This window comes from Lepisosteus oculatus, chromosome 28, assembly GCF_040954835.1.
Source record: "Lepisosteus oculatus isolate fLepOcu1 chromosome 28, fLepOcu1.hap2, whole genome shotgun sequence".
NCBI classification, from domain to species: Eukaryota; Metazoa; Chordata; class Actinopteri; order Semionotiformes; family Lepisosteidae; genus Lepisosteus; species Lepisosteus oculatus.
The window spans coordinates 3,257,747-3,277,343 of record NC_090723.1 but is presented as its reverse complement, the minus strand read 5'-3'; the positions used below and the strand labels follow the sequence as shown (position 1 = coordinate 3,277,343).

Here is a 19,597-nt window from a genome sequence, read left to right as displayed (position 1 = left end):
CATGGCCATAGGATTTTCCAAAAGAATTTTCTTATATATTTATAGCTTGTAATGCATGTATGCATTGTGTGCTCTACGAAAAAAAAGATACTCCTGTGTATTTATCATTTCTGAACTTCATATTCATATCCTGAATATGACTGAAACTCTTTTGTATTTAACTTAACATTCCTTGACCATTCTAAAAATAAACATAGACAGTCTTTTTTGAACTGTCACTTGTATATTACAGCACTTCAATGCCATAAAAAATATGGTCCATGATGATGTAATTCTCATGGCAGCCTTGGCCACATTCTCTGTAAACAGGGACTTAAAAGGAACCCATTTTAAGAGTGGAAGAAGGTTTCAGGCTAAAGTACAACAAGCTGTCCTTATCCTTGTGGAATCTCAGCCATGCATTCTATGGCATCTGAAGCAGTTTCTTGAATCACAAGTTTATACCTAGGCCTTTGAGGTGGTTGTTTTTTTATTGAGCACTATAATACAAAACATTTTGCAGAAATAACATATTTGTAACATGACTAAAAATAAAGGGTAAGGTTTTTTAATTGCATTTTTAGCATAGAAAAAACTGTCTCTAGGCTATAAAGCTGCCCAAGATTAGACTCGTATTCAAAAGTCATTGTTGGGGTAGGCGCTACTGTCAGCCATACGCAGGCTGGGATCCCCTGTGGCTGACAGGGGTATGACTAGTTTTAAATCAGACCAAAAAATAACTTTTCCATCCCAAAAATCCAAATTCTGAGCCCTGTTCTACCCTACCTAGTCCTCATCCTTGCTGTCTAATGAATGGTTGTCCAGTGCCACACTGCAATCATCACTAATTCCCCAACCGGATCTCATCTAATTCTCCTCCGTTCGTTTGACTGTGCACCACCCTGCCCAAGAATAACCCTTTTGAAAAACACAGTTTCACTTCAGGCCATTTTCTTTTAAAAAAATAAATCTCTATACAGTAATTATCTCAAATTATCTTGCTATTTTTCTAAAAACAAAAGGCAAGAAAAGAGGGGGGAAAAGTCCATTTTGTGTCAGTCAAAACACTGGTAAAAAATTGAGTCTAAGTGCTTTGTATCCTTAAGGTAGGAAGTGTTGGATGTAAAGAGAAAGGACTATGGATTAAGAGAACAGAGAGTCTGTGCTGTCACTGTTATGCACCTCCAGTATACAGTATGGTGGGCACTGAGCCAATACAGTAACCAGTTGGCATCATTTATTTATTGCATCTCCTTGGTTTCTCCAGACATGGAATCTTGCAAGGCTGTTCTTGTGTTGGCTGGCACGCGGAACGTGATAAAGGTGTCTATTTAACTTGGACTCCTGCTAATCTTTTAAGAAAATAAACCTTCTGTCCGCTGCCAGAGCACCACGCCCTGCTGGCACCTCTTTTGCGGACAGCCTCTTGGCGAGACATAATTACTGCACCGCCCTGCAAACGCATTTCTAAAACATTCCCTTCCCCGTGCACAATTTATTTGTTTTACTCTAATTTGCTAGATTGTTTTATTTTCCTTTGAATTACGCCAAATTATGACCATCAAGATGTATAATGTGCTTACAGCCTCCAAGCTCAGCCTTTGTGGTTGCTGTCGATGTTTTAGAAATAAGTTTTGGCTATTTAACTGTTTTGGTCAACTTTGGTCTTATTTATTTGTCTCTATCTTCAACATTGGCACCCATGAGTAAGTTAGGGACAGTTAAGCATGTTGTCTTTTTTATATCACCAAGAGATCCTGATGCTGTCAGGGTAATATTAATGCATTATCTTTTGATTGAGCTGGAGAGATCAAACTCAGATGAAATGCATGTAGCAGTTAATTTAAACCAGAAGATGGTGCTCAGTGCTGACACTTTGCTCAGTAACAAGAACACCCTTTCTTCCATAGTGATCGTGAAGGTAAAGCAAAATCCACTGTACAAAGTTTTTGCTGCAAAAATTCCTATATCCTACGGTGTCAAAAATAAAGTATGTTAGTGTTAGCAAAATACCATTCTCTAATAGTAAACTTGCAGCAAAAAAAAACCTGCCAAAACAAAAATCCACAATCCCCGACATTCTCCTTGATGTTCTATTGTATTTTTCACCATTTGCAAAGTGCTTGGCTGACTGCAAGGTGGTTGTGCAACACATTGGCTGGTCGACCATGAGAATGATCATTTGGAAAAGTGTTGTTTCTAAGCACTGGGATATGTCAATCCAAATCTGTATCACTGCAAACGGGAATGAACCCAACACGTTCTGCAGAGGGTACAAGTCTTTATTTTCAATTGCAAATTAATCAAGACCAGCTGAAACACACCATTGTAGGTTTTCCTTCGGTGGTACGCAGTTAAGCAGTTGACACATTAATCCTGCAAGCAGCACTAACTCTAGGTGACCTGGAGGTACACTTATACCTAGGAGCCAAACAGCTGTATTTTTATAAAGGACAGAAAGTATAAATCTGGACAACCAAAGCATATTAAATATTATACAGAAGTACATGTTCAAATGCACTCTACAAATCAAAATCTAAAATGAAATTATCAAATGTGGGGGGAATACAAGTTCATCTTTGCAGAAAAAAAGACAGGCTCTATGTACTTTATAACAAGACCCTTGGTGGCCTGCTTTTAGAACCATATGTCCCATAAACATATAAAACAACAGTAAAAATGCATCTAGCTCCTCCAGGACACTGATAAGATCACATAAACTACTCACACACAAAGTAGAAACAAATCAAATTACAGCTAAACCCATTGTGGACTGGAAAACATGAATAATCAGGCAGAATACCTTTCTTTGTAATCAAAATGCAATTGGTTTCTCTGTGGCAGTTAGTTTGACCTCTCTCTGGGCTTTTAAATATAATGTAATACATCTCCCTCATTTCTGCACTCTCACATCTCTTGCCTTGTGAGAATATTTAATGTATTTGAAAAGAAAAAAAAACAGGAATGCACAGTCCCATATGTGTCACATGAACTGAGAAAATTGAATTTAAAAACCACAAGCAACTAAAATGACATGGTTGTGCCATGGGGGTTCTAATGTTAATGCAGTTACTTGATATATGTTATCAAACATTAGCATTTGTCTTTGGCGGAGGTTCAGTGTATTGTGTGTTGACAGTCCCTTGGTACTTGGAAAACTGTGTGCCAGTCTGTATGAAGAATGTTGGCATAATTTGTGTCTTACTGCCTTTGCTGATTGTGTATAGTACTGTAAACTGAATAACAATTTTGATAATAGGTCATCAAAGAAAAATAACATTAATAAGCAAAGTAAAAAGCTTACGGTATGTGAGCATATGGTTTTAATTACAGATGTTGCAGTGATCCTGAATAAGTTTATGTATGTTGATCTATGCTAGAAGGTTGTAGATTCAAAGGAATCTGATAAGCCCATATACTCTGAAAACTGTGTTGTGCTGAGGTTTAGAATTGCTAATACGGTTTTTGTACATAGCCAGCAATCAGAATCCCACATTCTTAAAAAATTAAAGAGCTGTAAAGTCAGTGGAGTTAGAGATTGAGATGTGGGTTGAAAACTGAGTCTTGTTGGAAAGGCTAAAAAGGCTCAGGTGTGATTGGTGCTGCTTTGCTCTGCCTCTGCTGGCATTTGATCATGGTGACTTGTGGGCTCAGAACAGATATAGCAGCATTCTCTAGACAGTGGTGAACACTGCTATCCATAAAGACCAGGTCTTCTGTAGTTTTCAAGGTTCACTTCTTTAGCTTGGTTATTGCCAACACACTCTATTACACAGGACTGGGTAAATGACCTCCTCAGCACTCCTCATGGTAATAACCACATTAGCTAGCTCTCTTCTGGACTCTGTGACTTATAGGAGACCATCATGCTCGCCAAACTGTGTCAAGACCCAAGTGTACTTCGAAAACTATCCAGTTTTACTGAAGATACTATCAGGTCAATTAATTTTGCTTTGACCTTCTTCTAAACGTCTTTTAGGTCAACGAACCTCAGGTGTGGGCAAAATAAATCTTTAAAAACGTAAATGCAATGGATAAGAGAACTGTCATCTGGTGTCATCACCAATTTTGGTTTTAGATAACATATGTATAATATATACAGAAGAAGGCCGCAGCCAAAACGTGTTTATTTTCTTCTGTTTTCAGCAGGGAATAATTCATGGAGGCAGCCCCACATGTCCAGAATTTAACCCAGGGTCCCAGTGCTATGTAGGAGCAAAGCTAACTTTTGTGCCACCCCACCTTAAAACAAAAAGATTAAGGTTCAGTAGGAGATCACCATAGAATTATATCTCCTAAGGGATAAATCTTTGCAGAACATTAATTACACCCAACTAAGAATGTAGCTACCATATGTGGTTGTTCATTATAACAGTGAAGCCTGATGAAGTACCCTGTCCGGCAGGTACCCTATAGTGCCTCTGTTTCATTCAGACACAGACAGACACCAATTATAATTTTTAGATGAGCTGCATTGGACTGTTGTGAATGATTTCTGATTGGCTTGTCCTATGTGGAATTTCTGTTTTTAATTGAACTAATAACTTGATTGACTGACTGCCCCCCTTTTAATTTTCAGCAAGCAATTGAGATATAATTACTATTAAATCTGTAGGACTGTGGGTCTGTGGCCTTAACTTCTGTCTTTAAGAGAAGTAAGGACAGATGCTTTGTCAAAATCAATTTATTTAGGTAATATTTATGCTTTGTGCTGCAACATCTGATCAGCATTTGGATCAAATATCCAAAGTTAGATATGGTGAAAATAGATAACATGTAGCATTGTTTTTGTTTTGCTCATTTGAATTGTTTTTTTGTGTTTGAGTATTGCTTCACATGCTAACATGAAAGAAACCAAGTTTCACTGATGAGTGGCAAGTATAAACTCTCTCATAAATTAGTTTTAAACAGTTATGAGTGCTGTACACACCTGCATGGAGATGTTGACTTCCCATATTATCATTTAGTACATGATGGGGACTGTAAATGATTTTGTTTGGGGGGTGTTTATTTTAACACACAAGTTTTATACTTTTAGAAGTGCACAGTTAATATGGTAGAAAAATGGCATTTGGCAATATGAAAAACTGGGAAATGCAGACAATGCAAATGTCTTACAGGAAACTGAAAGCCATGATTAAAGAGCAATATGACACTAGGTAGGATAACAGTTGCTATCTGGAAATTCAGTGTTGAATGGTTGAAATTATGAATGAACCTCACCACCGACAAAAAGAATGTTTAAATGTGATTAATTTTGGCAATACCCAGACTCAGCTGTTGAGAGCGGCTCGTTTTGTGTTCTGTGAATGATTCTGCAGACAGTCAGTGGGGATTCCTGGACAGTTACTTCCTTGTCTATTGTCATGCTGACAACAAACTGATAAGTCAGTCATTATCAAATCGAAAGTAAAAAAAGAGAAAAAAGGAAAAAGGGAAAGGTCTCTTTCAAATTTATTTTGCACTACTTTATTCATTTTTGTTTAAACTTCACTAATAATTTGATGACAATAATAGTTATCATATAACTACAAAAAAAGTTGCATAAATAATTTAAATGAGAAAAAAAATAAATATAGAGTTCATTCTTTGTAACAAAACATTTTGACAAAAGGTGAAGGAAACACTGACATTAGCCACTTTCATGGCTCATACAGACCTCACCAGTACAGTATGTACAAATTGGCTATACATAGTTATGGCAAACAACCAGTTTTAAATGGCAACTTATCCAACATGAAGAAATTCCAGTTGCTATTTCAACAATAAACTGAACCAGCACTGTTTGCAAAACAGAAAACAGGAAGCAATAAAAACAACAACGCAGACAATGTAAGGAAGTTTCTAATATTCCTCATTGCTGAGAAAAGTCCTCGCACACTGCACAAAAGCTTGTCCATGCTGAGAAAACTGGACGCAGTTGTATTGTCAAGACCACAGTAAAACAGAGAAGAGAGGAAGTGTCATCTCAATGTACAGCTGTTAGCTAAATTGGTACATTGAACATAATACATTTAGACTTTTTTTTTATCAAGGCAATTTTTAATGTCATGGTTTCTGTTGTATGCCTACTACATTGTAAAAATGATTCTTTGCCTTATCTCTCATGTAATGTCTTAAGGCCAGATGTAGTTATTGTATTTGTGTTTCCCATATTAATAGGCTAAGTACAATAATGGTGCTGTCCACAAAAGACGCTTATTTCTCCTTTATGTAAGACAAAAAAGCTCCAATGGACATCATTGGACAGAAAAAATGCATTGAAATAATTTGGCATTGCAACCATATCTCATTGGGTTCATAGGGGATTACCCACACCATGAAGGATTTAGTTTCAAACTCCCAAGAAAATTATAAAAGTAGAAGGTCTAGTTCAACAAACGTCATGTATATGATAAGTTTGCTAATGAGTGTGATTATTTTACAGCATCACTAAACAGTGTATGACAGGACTTCTAATGCACACCAACAAGGTCACATTATTATGTGACCGTTCAGTTAGAAATACACTGTGGCCCACTGTCATCACTTAGTCTAGATTAGCAAGATCTCTCGAAAATTGTTCTGTGCAGGCCAGCGTTTCGCTGCTTGCAAAAACCCTTGAAAGCAACTGCCCTCACATTCCAAGATCAGTGAACTGTGCCCATATTTTAGACTCTCCACTGCATACATACTGTATGGGAGGATATTTCCCCACCAAGTCACTGTGCAGATACTATTTTTTGGTGACAAACAGGAATTCATTATGGCTAGAGGCTTTTGATGACTCATATCCTAAAGCAGGAATGGGATCATTTAGTAATTAAAACAAGTCACAGTTCAGCTCCATTCCATTCTGCACAGCTGCCTTCTGTGAGGCCTATGCCTCATTTTTCCTGTCTGCTGGTGTATATTCCCCCTCCTTCTAGACCTGATTCTAGCAGCACATAAGCTGGCGCAAGGGGGACTGCTGACAGGCCGACAGCAACACTGAAACAGGCCCAGAAGTGTGAAAGCCCAAGCCCTTTCCCTGCTCCTCCACACTGACAGGCACTCCACCCTACAGCACGGAAGCGCTTCTTGGAGTGTGTACAGGACGAGTGGTTTGGAAGGCCTCACTCTGCGGCCTGCAAACTGTGGATTTTTAAACGCAAAATGCCTGCAAATTAAGAAGTGCACAAGGCTAAGCCTTGAGGGTGTGTATCACAATATTCTAATAATGACACCAGAAATAAAGACTTTGGTTTGGGGGTTACAGCCTACTTCATGCAAGCACGCGTGACCTTTTGTTGCATAAAGTTCAATTTTACCAGGGGTGGAAATTCTATCGGCTGCAGAGTCTCTTCCAATAAGACGCAGGTTTTGCGTTCTCGAGCTCTTTCCATCAGAAAACCTGCTTCCTACCAGGGTGTCACCTCCCCCTCCTTCTGAACATTCCCACTGTCCACTCTTCCGATATAAATTATGAAGACAACAGATCATGCTAATAAAAGTCTGAAGAACGCTGGGAAAGTTCCTAGTGCATTGCGAACACGATGTACGTCACAGACGTCCAACACACTGCTTCGAGGTCCGTCCCCTTTTTTGGGGGCGTCCGTGCATCTCCACTTCTGTCCGCTGGCGATCAAGAGGGTATGTGTGATGCCAGCTTAGTAGGAGTTGCCGATTTCGGGGGTGTTGCTGGTCTTGCTGCGGTCCTGGGGCTGACGAGTGTGCTTCCTGTTGCGCCGCGGCCTGGCGGGGGCCTCCTTGGCCTCGGACTGGTTGTGATGGCGGGTGTAGCGCTTGCACTTGCAGGACGTCACGACGCGGATTTTGTAAGTCCGGCTCCTGCCGTTGGGGCACTGCAGCTGCACGCGCTGGGTGCGGGAGTGCGCCGGGACGCAGCGGTAGTCGGAGTGGCTGTGCCGCCACCACTTGCCGCGGAGGATGGAGTTGGGCAGGAGGTGGGAGGGCACGCACTGTCCCGAGCAAACCAGCTCCTTCACTGGCTTGGCGCTGCGGCAGGGCCCGTCGGTGATGTAGCGCGTGGAGCGCAGCTCTCTGCAGCTCAGCTCGGACGCTCCTGCGGCATTTAGAGACAAAACAAATGGTTACAAAAATGGCAAGAGTGAAGCAAAGAAGTTTGAGAATATTTTTTTCGTGCCAAATTTCCCATTGGCTTTTGCCAATCACAGCCTCCTAACAATCCCCATCTCTGAACTGGCTTCATCACTCTCTTCTCCTCCCCACTGAGAGCTGGTGTGTGGGGAGTGTACTGGCGCACTATGGCTGCCATCGCATCATCCAGGTGGGGCTGCACACTGGTGGAGGTGGAGGGGATCCCCATTACCTGTACAGCGCTCTGAGTGGAGTGTCCAGAACAGTGCTATTCAAGTGTAAGGAATGATGTTTTTACCAGCAGGAGGCACCAGTAAAGGGTCTCACTCCAGCATAAGGGTTGAGCTCTAGGCTGGACTGGCTACCAAGCGCTGATGGGTCTGCCCACTCACAGTACCGGTGGGTCAGTGCATGTGAAGACATTTTAAAACTGCAACTACTGCAGTTAACAAATTAACAATGCGTCCTTCATAGTAAAATATTTTTAGTACCTCAGATTTGTATACATCATCGCTTATTTACACCCTCATAAACATTAGCTCCCATATTTGGCATCTCTAACTTCCTTCCTCCTCCGCTCACATTGATTTGGACTGGTCCAAATGGGCAAGTGACATCACATGGCCAAATTTAGCCAGTCCATTGCATCCTAAACCTAACACAGCTTTAGTTGTGCCCCAATAACAGAAAATATTTGGTTGTTATCTACAATCACTCTGCTTAATTATATTAATTAAGCCCTGTTTAATATTTAAACATTTATATTTCATAGAGCACTATGTAATAGCAATACTAAGAAGATAAATATATTTCATCTTAAAAAAGTCCATTGAATAAAATAATGGAAAAGCCTACATGATAGCCTGCATAACCCACATTTGGGTCAGTTGCGTGCTTTTAAGATCAGGGTTGATTTTTAATCCCTGTCTGTCACGGTTTTCCCATATTTTATTATTAATAACTGATAAGATAGTTGTCTTTTACCTCAAATGAGTATACTTTTGTTGCCTTCTTCAAATCAATTCTGAGCTACAGTGCTAAAAACAATTTTGCCTTGGTCCCAGGTAGCAGTTAACAGAGATCATGGGCCACTTGTAAGCAATAAACATGTTTGGGTCCATACAAACTTATTTTCATAGTACGATGCTTTAGAAACAGTACAACATGTTTTGTGCAAACAGCAACTTTAAGAATTAAGTACAATGCCACGTTATCTAACAAAACTTCAGCAACCATGCAAAATCAAATCTGTGTAACTTCTTGTCCTTTCATCAGCGGAAGGTCTTTGGCAAAGAAAAAATGTTTTTTAGATTCGACACAGACTTAAGAATTTCCAAGTCAGCCAACATTTCAAATCACGCCAGTTTACTAGCCATACACAAATCAAGTGTATAGTGTTTTCTTAATCAGATGATTAGTGTAAAAATACATCATCTTGATTCAGTTTTCAGTGATTGTTATTGTTCTAAGCACATTACATTATTCCATCAATAATGATTTCTGGTATTCATTATACAAGCACAACGTTATGACTTTGCAGAGGCATTTCTAAGCCTCAATGTCTGAAAGCAAAGTTGAATTTGACAATTCAAAGGTTTTGCAATGGGAATTTTTTTAAAAAAGCAATTTGAAATACAATTGTCTGTCCGTGTTATTTAACGAAATTGTTTAAAAGGCGTTTTTAAAGACTGTGAGATCTGCTATGATCCTCATTTCCATACTGACACCTAGGTGTATAACAGAGTAATGACACTCAATAAAGATCGCATTACTGTCAGAATCCTCTCTATTGTAGGCGTCTTTGCAGCAAACCACAAAAGCTTTGTTTACAATGACCTCAAAACTTTCTGTGCCTCATGAACTTGATATTATACCTTTGTCACGTAAAAACACAAGGTTATCTTCCTTTATTCAACAAGGAAAGGCAGATGGGCGTGTCAGTCGGAACTTTGCACTCAGCAATGACCTCGTGCACAAATGCTCTGACAATCACATAATGCACTGACATTTACTGGATGAGACATTTATTTAGATTTATATATCAGATTACCGCATACTACATATTGTGTCCAATTATTGTGTCACAAAGAATGTTTCTCCAGATAATTTAGAAAACAGACATTGGTGCCAATTGCTTTTGATTTAAGACTGATTATGATTGGGGAATAAACAACAGCCTGTTCAGTTACAGAGCGGGCTAAATATTTTACACCACCCTCCATATTTTAAATACATCTGGAGAGAAGCCGGAATAGAATTGTACAAAGATTACAGGCAAACCTTAGCTTTTACCTAAGTTCTATTTTAGGTGTTACTGTTCTGTGGACTAATTCTCTACTCATGATTCCCAAGCTTTTACTTAAGTGTGCTTTGGAAACTCCCTTTGGCCTCTTTGCCTTGGCATGTTATCCAATTTTTAAAATTACTTTAAATCCAATTTTTCCCCTTTTACTGTAACTTAATTTTACTTTTCTTGTCTCTCTATCCTTTCACGTAACTGAGATAATCTAATTTACAATTCACCCTGCAGGAAGAAGACCCCACTGGTGGTAATAAGCTGGACCATCCCCGTCATTAAGGGTATTGAATGTTAAGAATGTCTACTTTCTTTATAAAGTGTTAATCAATTCTATTAATCAATTATCCATTTTCTAACTGCTTTATCTAGGGGCACGGATGAGCAGAGTCTAACCTGGCAAGCAATGGGTATGACAGGATACACCCTAGAGGGGACACTAGTTCACTGTAGGGCACACACACTCACAGCAGAGACAACTTTCCTAGAAGCCAATTACCCTACCAGTATGTGTCTGGACTGTGAGAGGAAACCAGAACACCTGGAGGAAACCTAAGTGAACACAGAAAAGAACATATGAACTCCACACAGACAGCACCCAAGGAATTCAACAGGAATTCAACCAAGGGACCCAGAGCTGCGAAGCAGCACTGCTAACCACTGTAACACCATGCCAATGTTCTATATGTCTCCCTTCAACTCCTGTACCCCCTCTAGAACATGCTGGTCCAATGTTGAACAGTACATATACAATACTTGCAAGATCACCTTAGCAATAGCAATTGGTATTACATTAAAGCAATAAGGTCTTTATTTCTCGGATGTAAGGAAATCTTTATATTATCATACAGTATGCAGAACAATAAGCTGTTTGTGGGATTTTAAGAGTCTCTTTATGGAAGAAGACTCTTAACAAAAAATACACAGCTGCCTTAATAGGTCATGTTTATATCTCACAGGTGGGAATCATTTTCAAACCCTCGTTCTGTTGAAATTGCAGTTTTTACCCTGAAGAAACCCCCCTGCTGTGTATTCAAGCACGGCCTTTCAAACTGCTCTGGACCTTATTGCTGCAATTAAACAGTTCTGGAATAAAAATATGCCGACTTTGGTTCATTTAGGAAAAAAGAACACCGCAAAGAAAACGAAAAGGGCTCCTGGAATCACTGCCCATTTTATAACTCCAACATGCATTATTGCTCAAAAAGGCAGATGTACCGAGAGGAGCTGTATTGTTTTAAATCATGCCTGAGACTCATGCCAAGACCGAGGTGTCTAAAGAGGGCAGATGTTCTGATGCCTGTGGCAGCAGATTACAGTGCATTTTGGTTGCACTTTTAGTGTCAAAGTTTAAGATTCATGAAGCAGCTTGAGAAACAAAACAGCGCATTATTAGATGAAAACGGAAACCTCATTTACAGTACGTGTGTCACAGTGAAGTACTGCACGAGCAGAAAATGGACTAAATTGCTAACTTGCATCTCTGCTGGGCCATATAATTATGTTTACTGTAGTATCTTAAAATACACAAACCCTTTGTGTATTTGCTGTTGGCATGCTTTACGAATCAACAAAAACTACTTTTTTTTAGTTTTGTTTAAAGAGGTGAGTTATAAGTTAAGTCCTTCTACATCAAGATGAGTCCAGTCCTGGTCCCCAGGACCCAAATGAATACTATATTATTTCAGCTGAGCTCCCAGGTACTTCATTGAACCTATAACAGATGTACAGTAATTGGAACTCTTCAATTGCTTGCAGTTACTGAAGATGTAGGAGGTTGTATTTTAACTATTGCGTTTCATAAGCAAATTGACATCTCCTACTTTTTAGTACGAAATAAACTTTCACAGGTTAAGGTCAAGCAACTTCTTAGTTTAGGTAAGAATTCAATTGAGAGCTCGGAGAAAAGCTGGCAGGTATGGGGGATTCCCAAAAGCAGAGACAGGAGCCTCATTTAATTAGCGTAAGACTAGCATTATTCCAGGATCATTTTAGTGTGGGAAACACGAATGTTACTGGCCCCGTTACGGCGAGAGAATGCCTCACAACGGAATACCAAAGACCAAAGGAATAAAACGTTATACAGGATATACTGTAAATTTTGCCGTTCTTTTTTAACGGAGGTCCACTACTTTTTGTAAGCGCTCAATACCATCAACGGCGTTCCGTCTGATAAGGGTGTTGGTATAGTTTTCCGTAGTGTTTGGTGAGTTGTACTTTCTCTGACCTGTCACATCCCCTGGTTCTGTTTGAGACAGGGTGCTTACATAAAGATGTGTCAATGCGTCTTCCCAACTTATATGCGGTACTTACCCTAGGTAAGGTGTGAGTATTGCCAAGATGGTTTATTATATAAACCAATGCATTACATGCATAGTAAAGTTATTTAACCGAGCAGGCAGAATCTATCAGCGACAAGGAGAATTAGATGCTTCAGGTCAGAATTGGTTCAGAGAAAAGCGCAGCGGTACAGGTGTTGCGCAACTGAGCGCGCCTGGTTATTCACAATTCCACATGGAAAACTGGAAGAATATAAAATGGAGAATATGTGTTGCAAGATTTTATAATGAAGACTTCTTGAAGCGCGACTCTCGTGTTTGAACAAATAATATCTGTTACCGTTTCCAATAATAACAACAATTTTTGATACTGGGTGTTGCGACAATGGGCTACAACAAATAGTCAGAAATTGAATCTTCCTTCTACATGGGTTTTTTTTTCGAAATCAGTCATAGCTTTTGGAACACCTCTGAAAAATAATAATTTGACTCCTGAAATTGGATTCTTGGATAGCATTCCAAATACTAGCACAGATCGCCGCGACCCAATCAATTCTCCATCGAAACAAACATTTAACTTTTTGTGGGAAAAAAAAGCCATTATTCTGTCCAAAGAAGTTGCAAATTAAGGCACACAGCTCTTCTTCTTACTAATTGGATGCTAGACCAAGGATGCGGTTTTAACAGTATTGGTAACTTTAATGTTTCAATAACCTGTTCAGTGCCTCTAAGGTACCATCATTCTGGAAAAACTCCTTACCATAACTGTGTGTGTTGGCGGACAAGGTCCTTCCGCCGTGCTTAGCCCGGTTCATCGTGTTATTGGTCTGCTGTTCGGGCTCGGGTTGCTGCGCGTCTTCACTGTACTCTGGGATGACTTCGGTTGCATCGTTTTTTAAGACCTTCCATGCTCGCGCAGCGGTGCAGCAGCCCTGCAGAAGCAGCAGCACGGCGCTCGAATACAACAGAGCGACAGACACCTGCATCTCGGCGAGCGGCGGTGCGGACAAGCTGTGGTCTTCCAGGCGCGCTAGGGACGCGGACGTTAGAATTCCTGCCAGACATGAGGCGACGCAGCTCTTTAAGTACCCCCGGCTTTTGCAAAAACCAGACAATTAAGCTCTTACACGAAGTGGGAGGGCTCCAGCCTCGCCAGTTCATTGAGAAACAGGGAGGGCGAAGGGGGCGCGTGGAAGGAGGTGTGCGCAACTTTTCAATGTTTTGTTTTTTTCTCTCCCCTGCACTCTTAAGCAGACGACTCTCGTGTAGCAGATCTTTGGAAAGAGGGGCAGGTTTATTAAGCTGTATCTGTTGCCGCCTTCTGTCTCGGTGACCCGAAGCCTTCTTTAACATGGTTAATAAAGCTATGCGTTCAAGCGCATTTAATGTGGACTGTGGAATACACAGTAGCTGGCTGGCAGCACATTGTTTCATTGCCAATAGGTATTGGCATTTAAACGATTGAATGTTGCAGTTTATAGAATAGACGTAAAGTCTAGAAAGAGCCTAGCTGACTACCTAAAAGGTACCTTTATTTAATTTTGGCTTCATTATTATTGTAGTCATAAACTTCCTCTAAATTCCTTGTCAGTAAGATATTTAAAACTCTGATATTCATTGTGTCTGCTTCATTGGCGTTTAAAAGTTTCAACAAAATTTGAAGCTAAAAATAAACCAGTTGTGTGCAGTATAAATCTATCTCTGCCTAATGACGTCCAGAGTTCAAACTTTTATAAAAAAACACTGTGTAGGCTGAGGGACATTCCTTTAACCAATTATTTTAAAAAAGACCACCAGAGACCGTTTTTTAAAGAAGGCTAGCTTCTTGAAGGTAGACGATTATTTTAACTTGTTTCTGTCAATCCTATATTGAAAGTTTCCAAATGTAATGTTTCATCTCATAGTTTGGTAATAACAGAACATTACAAATTGTTATATGTTTTAATTGAATTTGAATTGGTTCCCATTATTATCAATTCAGGACAGCTGATATGAGAAGGGAAGTTAAACAACAGCAAATCAAACGATGCTTGAAGGTCAGAAGTATTATACAGCAACAGTATTTGCGAAAGATCCCAGTGTCTAGATGTTTTTTGTTTTGTGCTGAGATTCTTCATAGTTTCACAGCTTCACAAGTTCTGTGATTCTTGTTTTAACTGAACAGAATATTTTTTTTTGTATTCTGTCTGTAAACTGCGGCCATGTATTTTTACAAAATACTTTTTCAAAATAAGTATATATATAATCCACACTCAAGTCCCTAACTTCCCAGGTTGTATTGTGTTAACGACTTTAATGTAGGAATAGTACACTTTCTGTGATGAAACTTATTCTATGCATTTTGTACCTTTACTACTCATTTGTGAAGCGCGGTGACTCCTTTATACAAGCAGTGCCCTCTAGAGGAATTTAGAGAAGATTTGTTATAGATCAGCTGATCGTAATAAAACCCTTCGACTTAGGTTTTTATTAGAAACCATTTCAATCGTAGTAGTTCTGATTGAATGTTGCTCATCTCTTGAAAATATTATTAAAATACAGAATTCCTATCAGGTCTTCGAACCGAAAAACGTCTAACTGAATTTTCAGATTTGTGCAGCACGGCATTAAAGAGCTGCCTGCACAACGTTTTATTATTTAAGAATATACAGACAAACCCAAATAATGTGACTGTGGAATAAGAAACATCTGAAATATCTTTATTCAGTCAGGCTTTAACCAGCTTGGCTGGAGGGACATTTGTCTGACCATTTGGACAAGGAAGTTGTGACACCAGCTTTTTAAACCTAAAGGTTACTGTATTACTAGTGGGGTTGGGGGTGTTTTAGAGTTGGAGATAGTGATGTAGAAGCTGTGGCTTCTTTTCATCCCAAATATTAGTTATCTTCTTTCAGATGTGTCCTTACTGCACCTTTTTAAACACACCTGCAGTATTTCCAGACTGGCACTCTTCACAATGAGACTGCAGCACAATTATGGCAGAGATCTCATTTGATATTGAGCCACTCAGTTCCAGGTATCTTCATATTAAATGAATTCATTTATGAACTCATCAATCAAACCACAGTCTGCTGCCTTTAAAAACAATAATATTTACCGTAATAGTTTTCTTGTTTATTTCAACAGATGCTAATACTGTACATATTGCAAAAGCACAAAGTTACTGTTAGAATGTGGTCAGTTTGCCCCATAAAAGTAGTAATTTAGTCTCAAAATAATAATTTGTAATAGTTGTGTGCACGATTATAGGTTTGAAAAGGGTGTAGCTGTCAGTGCCTCATCATTCAGATATGTCAACACAATTTTGAAAAACTATTACAAATAATACCACTGGATGTTCCCATTACACCCTGCATTTATTTCATGATGCTTTTTGGTATTCTGTCTGGTTAGTCTGCTTGTGGCACTACCAAGTATTGGCTTTACTAACACCTAACTGTGACGTTTTGGCACAGCTGTCAGCAAATGCAGGAGAAGGCATTATAAATTAAATTCTTTAAAAGCCACTGTTAACAAAATTCTTAGAAGTTCTCATGACTCACATTGAGACAGAAAGTTATAGGAGGACACAAAATACATTTAACCAATGGCAAAAATCATTTGGCTTAGGAACAGTAGTCAGTTTGAACAGATTTGGTACACGTTAAGGTGGAACAACAACAAGATAAAAACATAATAGCTATAAGAACAACCAGACATCAGGACAATGTAGCAAGGTCACAGGTATTCATTTGCTTTATGATTGTGATGCTATACATTTAGCAACTTCACAAAAACGTTAAATTGAAAGTTAATATATGAGAAAGTATGAGAAAAAGATACATTTTGGAACAGGTGCTTTTCTCAACACAGTCATACAGGCAGCCAGACATACATTTCACCCTGACTTGAGATGGATCTCTGAAGGGGAAACTCTGGGTGCAGAAGAGCAAAACTGAATCTTAGAGAGGTAAACACAATACAGTTACCAGAGATAAGAGAGTGAGCTACTTTTGAACACGACTTTTTAAAACTGCTGTGGGATTATATGTTTTTAGTTAGCCTTAACCGGCCTTACTCTCTTCATCTGTGTTTTGATGAAACGCTTGGGACACAGAGGGTAATACCAGCCCTTTCAGTTCTCTGAAAAGCTGCTGTTTTAATGAAAGGCTGGGTTTCATTCTGAACGTGTAAAATCAAAATGTCCACACAGGGTTCTAAGCCCTCTGGCCCTTTTTTAATGAACTTATTTCCTGACACGTTTATCCACATCGATTGGCGTTACACTTTTACAGCTGTGCATTACAGTTTACTGAAGCACGCTGAATAAAATACCTTGCTTTAGGGCTCGAAAGCAGCTGCCACGCCCCAAATCTGGGCCCACAATCTCCCAGTTAAGAGTCCAGAGCCCTAACCACTACTCTGCACTGCTGCCTGTGGTAAGGAAATTGACTCTCACAAAGCAGTCATTTTATGCTTGCGTTTAGGCTGATTTAACCTTAGTAGTAGGTTTACTGTCAGACCTCACAAGCCAATGGCCCATATGCAAACCACCAGGGCTTTCAAAAGCATCTCTCTATAACCGGCGTGCCACAGGTGCTATACTTAGTGATACAGTAATTACCAAGCAAATTATTTTCTGCAAATGTGGACACTGTGCTTGGCTTTGACAACATATTTTCAAATGCTGACAGCTGGCAAGAGCACTGCTTTCTTTTCACGTTCCGAAACTGAACGACCATTGAAAAATATAATTAGGAAATGCACAAACATTTGGTCACAAGAAATAAAAAGATATGGAGAACATGTCCATAAGCTGAGGGTAGAAAAAAAGGTAGATATTAAATATTTTTCAAGACGGTGCTCTGCTTTTTGTTTTGCAGGTTTTTGGTATTTTTGTCTTCTCCAGAGCACCGTTTTTGAAATAATGGTATGTAAACCATTTCCACTATGAGGTTGTCTCATACCTTGAATACAGCACTTCTTTAACTGTGATCCTCATCTTCTCCTCTTTTTGTGGTCATACATACTTGTTATATTTTTAATTTTTTTAAATGTTTTCTCAAACCAATCAAAAAACAAAGGATGCTTTCGTTTGAGACTGGAATTGGCTCCTGGTTTGGAATCACCAGTTGTTAACCACCTCTCATCACTGTCACAATCCTTGCAGCAGAAAGAGAGGAGCTGTGGGCAAAACAAATTCTGTCACGTTGCTAGTGTTTTGCAAGATGATGGCCACAGTGTCTATGGTGGAGTTAGTGTAGATTAAAATGGTCTGATGGTACAGTACATCCAAGGGAGTCCCACACATGCTTTCATATCACTTGAAATCGGTATCAATTGCAAATCAAATATCCATTCATTTATATGGACTTCATAAAGAATATTTGTGAGAATAACAATCTCCAGTTCCCACCAATCATTTACACTAGAGTATAAATAACGAGAATTTATGGGTCTCAGCATAGTTACTGTTTTAAAAGCCCGCCACACCTCCATCTTCAACACAGCTGCTTCTTGGTTTACTGGGGGAGTTCCATCTAGTTTCTAACCGCTGTATCCAATATAGTGTTGTGGGGGAGCTATAGCCTATCCCAGCAAGCAGTGGGTGCAAGACAGGATACATGGGCTACACACTGGACACACTGGCCAGTCTATCGTAGGGCAGACACACAGGGAAGACACAGACATGCACACACTGACAAGAGGACCAGTTTTCCCAGAATCCAATTAATCTGTGGTGTACTGTGGTGTAAAAGACTGTATACTGTATATTTGCCTAAGCAAAAAGAGTATAAATAGATCATGAAAGAACCTAATTCCTGCAAAGAAAATGCTTCAGCTGCTAAACATGCAGGAATGCATATTGTTCTCAATCTGATGAATGGTTTTGGAAATGTTTCATACAGCTTTTGTTGTGGGTCCAAAAATACCAAAGAACGCGAATGTAAAAATAACTCTCACTTTAAATTATGGTCCAAAATAAGCTAATTATGAACAGAAATAACAATAAAGGCCACATTCTAACCTTCCAGGGAAATTGGTGCATTGATCAGCGCTGACAAGACACACATACTTCTTCATTTGTAAGTTTCTAGGGATTTCAGGCATAATAATACAGTTCTGTTTGTCTTTGGTGGGGTGCGGTATATTTCAGCAAACACTTTGCAAAATTTGTTGACATTTAAAAAGTTTAATGAGTGAATCATGGGAAACAAGAGCCCTGGAAAAAGAAAAAACATCAGCTTATATTCTATATTATATCTCAGAGGCCTTTGGCAACAGGTAAATCAATAGTCCACCACATTTCCATCTCTAAAGAGAGGTACTAAGACTTGACTGGCTCCCTTCAAGAAATGGTTAGATGAATACTTTGGGTGAATTAGCACCTGGTAAATACTGTATGCAAAATGGGTGGGTGAAATGATCTCCACTCATATTATTTCTACTTTTCTTAACTATTTCAATTAACATCAAACAGGACCAATTAATTTTAATTTGACAAATACAATTACATATAGTAAATGTTGTGGCTTGTACTGTACATACAGTAGTTTGTGTTCGTTACCTTTCTTATATTCTACTAGTTAATTCTGTTAGAATAATTCTTCTTTTATTTTGGCTGTTTATTCTATCTGTTTTTAACTGAGTTTTGATCAATGCCTTTTCAGAACAGTATTTTATTTTCTTTGTTTTGATAAACTAATTCTAACAGAAAATAAAATGAATTGTTTCACTGTAGTTATTACCCTGGTCACTATGTTGAACACAGTTGAACAAACATGTTAAGCTGTGTTCAACATAGTGACCAGGGTAATAACTACAGTGAAACAATTTATTTTATTTTCTGTTAGAATTAGTTTATCAAAACAAAGAAAATAACATACTTTTCTGAAAAGGCATTGATCAAAACTCAATTAAAAACAGAATGCAGTTATACAAATACAAAAAAAAATCTATTCTTCCTCCTATTATTATTAAATAA

General features: G+C 39.0%; 1 protein-coding gene across 1 annotated transcript; it reads right to left on the bottom strand.

The window, feature by feature from the left end:
* Positions 1 to 4,339: 4,339 nt before the first annotated feature.
* On the bottom strand, positions 4,340 to 13,856 carry sost (sclerostin). The gene is made up of 2 exons (XM_006638116.3): positions 13,394 to 13,856; positions 4,340 to 8,023 (listed from the first exon to the last, which is right to left on the bottom strand). The coding sequence occupies exons 1-2, from the start codon at positions 13,617 to 13,619 to the stop codon at positions 7,608 to 7,610; spliced, it is 642 nt and encodes a 213-aa protein (XP_006638179.1). The 5' UTR covers positions 13,620 to 13,856; the 3' UTR covers positions 4,340 to 7,607.
* Between the last annotated feature and the right edge of the window lie 5,741 nt (positions 13,857 to 19,597).